The following is a 3,130-nucleotide window of genomic DNA, read 5'->3' on the forward strand; positions in this document are numbered from 1 at the left end:
GTTTGTAATTAAAATATTTGTTTACGTAATATTTAATTTCTTTATTTGTTTGAACATTACATAAGACCTAATGACTTGGTTTATTAGTTCAATGTTTGATTTTTGATATTGTATATCGATTAAGTTTGATATAGAGTAAAATTATGATTAGTCACCTTACTTATTGGTGAGGAACTAAAAGAGAAATTTATAAAAATTTGTGAGTGAAATATAATTAAAAAATCATCCTAAATTTTGGAGATAATAGTTGACAGGAACAGCAGCAGGGCATTACATAAACGAGCTCTTGCTATGGATGGATTGAGGAGGACTAGGCATGAACAGCCAACAAAACAAAGGTCTGAAATACTGTTAAAAGGGGTAAGCCTCTAACCCAAAGGACCATAGTCCTCCACATAGACACGATGGCCATTGCAAAGCTTCCCCAAAATTCTGCCTAGCTGTCATACTTACTACATACAAAATTAATTAAGCTTCCCACAATCCATAATCGACAACAATATATAGTTAATAAGTTTCATCAGAAGCCAGAAGCCAGAAATTAAATATTTAAGTCTTAAGTGATCAGTTGGAAGGGACATGGTAGTATTTGCCTTTGCACATGCATCTGTAAACAATGGGGCAAGACTCCGTGGAGCACTTGAAGCTCACCATCACCCTCTTGCACGGAAAGCAGGAACCGCATGCGTGCGAGCAATCTGGCAAGCTCGACCCGGTTGGGTACAGTTCCATTCCCAGCTCTTCCTTTAATCCACCCCCATTAATCTGTCATTTACACATTAATTGCTTAACTAATTAATGGAGGTTTTAGAAAAACATATATAATAAATTACGAAACCCAAGAAACCAGACCTCGGAGTACTGCATGGGATTTTCAAGAGCATCTCCTCTCTGAGTAGCTTTTCCGTTGAAGGTGCTTGAACTATCTAAAGAAATTAAAGAAGCTTGAAACTCAGAATCATCATCATCATATATACACACACACATTTATTTGTATAGAAGTAGGTAGTTGCTTAATTTAATGGCTGATGATTTGTTCCAAAGTAATAGAATTCAAATTCACCACATTGCTCTTATATAATATATAGCATTACCATTCCGACAAAAAACATCTGAAACGGGGTGTATAATCTGTAGACTTTACAAGAATTAATAAACCATTTTAAAAGTATGGATAATGGGTTTTTGTGCTGACCAATAGGGGGACTGGACAAAATAAAAAGTCAAAAGAATAAATGTTTCTACCTAGTGAAAATAAAGGATAAAAGCTTCTCTTTTAAAAAACATAATTAGAAACTCATTGTATATTGACTTGTCACTACCAAAAGACAAGCGTTGTTTTATGGCCGTCTTTTTGCGAACAGTTTGTCCTGACACTACATATAAACACGCTGAAATAAAAAAACCACTGTAAACAGATAGAAGTTGTGCGTAATTGAAAGCGATGATTTGATGAGCTTACAATGGTGAGGCCTGAGAGAGTGAGCAACTGCAAGCACCATGAAAAGGATTGCAACGGTGGTGAAGAAGAAGAAGAATGGTGGAATAATAATATTTGTATTGCTCTTCTTCATATCTCTGTACTCTATTAGTTAATTTGCAGTACTGTTCTTCTTCTGGAAGCTTTGAAGAGATGGAGCCCTGATCATATAACAAATTCAGGGGCCAAGAAACACAAGGGTTTTTGGCTTTGAAGGAATCTCAGTGATGTTATAACTGGCTGGCATAGAATTGTATGCATGAATATGTGTATATATATATATATATGGAAGTAAATATAATAAATGTGGAAGTACATCTGATGCACTTCACATGATCCTTGGCCACTTTTTTAAAGTTTCTCACATGTTTTCTTGAGGCCTCCAAAATTTCATACTTCAAATTTCATTCATATAAATGCAAACTGCATATTAATTAAATCAACCAAATTATTAATCTTATATGTATAGTCCAAACTCATGCACCCTTAGTTATATATATATATATATATTCATAACCCTTTTCTGGGTCATGATAACAGATTAACCATTTGATTAATTAATAATCATACCATCTTTGGGATTTGAATTGATCAGTGGAATTTAGAAAAGGGATTATTGGGCGCCATCATTAATATTTATAAAAGTTATTTATAATTACGTGTGCTTCTGTATAAAATTCTGTTTAGGGCAAATTTGAACGTAGGCTTCAAAAGAGGAGGGAGAGTTCACGGGGGATGTGGGCATGGATGAAGATTGAAGAGAATTGGTGACAGAGAGACAGATATGAATTGAAGGCAGCCTGCCATAAACGTGAAGTTCAGACTTGGGCTTAAATGAACCTTTGCCGCTCACTCGCTCACTCAAATTGCTTCTTCCAGGCCTTTATGAAGCTGATATATGTATTTTTCTGCGATGATGTATACATACATCTTCAAACTAATAAATTTATAGTGCCATCTTCACCAATCGTGCTGTTCCACGTGGCAATATCATCAAACTAATAAATTTTACTTTATATATAGGGGATAATGCTCCTCTGCGTGGACTTCTAATCTTTAGGCGAAAGTACTAAACCAAACGATACCGTTTTGAATAAAAATGCACGCCACTTTTTTTTTTTTCCTCGCCAAAACCCATTTTTCGTCCAAAGCTGTGCCATCCTCCATTGCCTTTCGGATCAACGCTACCCAAAATCTCAGCCTTTTTCTTCCACTCACCCCCTGTCGCCATCGGTTGACAGTGATAGTGAAGCCACCCACCCCCCGTTTGTATCCCTCTGTTCTCGTTCTCTGCTTCGTCTTCATTTTCGCTCAAGTGTTTAGCTCCCGTCACCATGAAGAAGCCGAACAACCCTCTATTCTCATCCTTTGCTTCGTCTTCGTTTTCGCACAAGCACCCAGATCCAGTTGTTGTGAAGAATAAGCCGGCCAACCATTTACGCCGTGAAAAAGAAGTTGCACCAGCCATCCGCTATTGTGTTGAGAAGGAGATTGAGAATGGTGTAAAAATGAATTCCGAAATTAATTTTTCCCTTGCGCAGTTTAGTTGTTTTTTGAAAAATTTCAATACATTAATGGTTTTGGTTATGAAGCCTCTATTGGAAAGTAATTTTTTGGTCTCAGTGTAACGACCCCTTAGTAGATTTAGAG

General features: G+C 36.5%; 1 protein-coding gene across 1 annotated transcript; it reads right to left on the reverse strand.

The window, feature by feature from the left end:
- Positions 1 to 270: 270 nt before the first annotated feature.
- Positions 271 to 1,711, reverse strand: LOC127800525 (protein EPIDERMAL PATTERNING FACTOR 2-like). Its single transcript, XM_052335179.1, has 3 exons — positions 1,463 to 1,711; positions 853 to 926; positions 271 to 765 (listed from the first exon to the last, which is right to left on the reverse strand). The coding sequence occupies exons 1-3, from the start codon at positions 1,572 to 1,574 to the stop codon at positions 565 to 567; spliced, it is 387 nt and encodes a 128-aa protein (XP_052191139.1). The 5' UTR covers positions 1,575 to 1,711; the 3' UTR covers positions 271 to 564.
- Positions 1,712 to 3,130: the final 1,419 nt, after the last annotated feature.

The sequence above is a fragment of the Diospyros lotus genome, chromosome 4 (genome assembly GCF_014633365.1).
Source record: "Diospyros lotus cultivar Yz01 chromosome 4, ASM1463336v1, whole genome shotgun sequence".
In the NCBI taxonomy this organism is placed as follows: domain Eukaryota; kingdom Viridiplantae; phylum Streptophyta; class Magnoliopsida; order Ericales; family Ebenaceae; genus Diospyros; species Diospyros lotus.

Coding starts and splice junctions, on each gene's coding strand:
- LOC127800525 (XM_052335179.1), bottom strand. CDS start 1,574: ATGAAGAAGAGCAATACAAATATTATTATTCCACCATTCTTCTTCTTC. Junction 927..1,462: donor CTCTCTCAGGCCTCACCATT/GTAAGCTCATCA, acceptor TAATTTCTTTAG/ATAGTTCAAGCACCTTCAAC. Junction 766..852: donor ATCCCATGCAGTACTCCGAG/GTCTGGTTTCTT, acceptor TGTAAATGACAG/ATTAATGGGGGTGGATTAAA.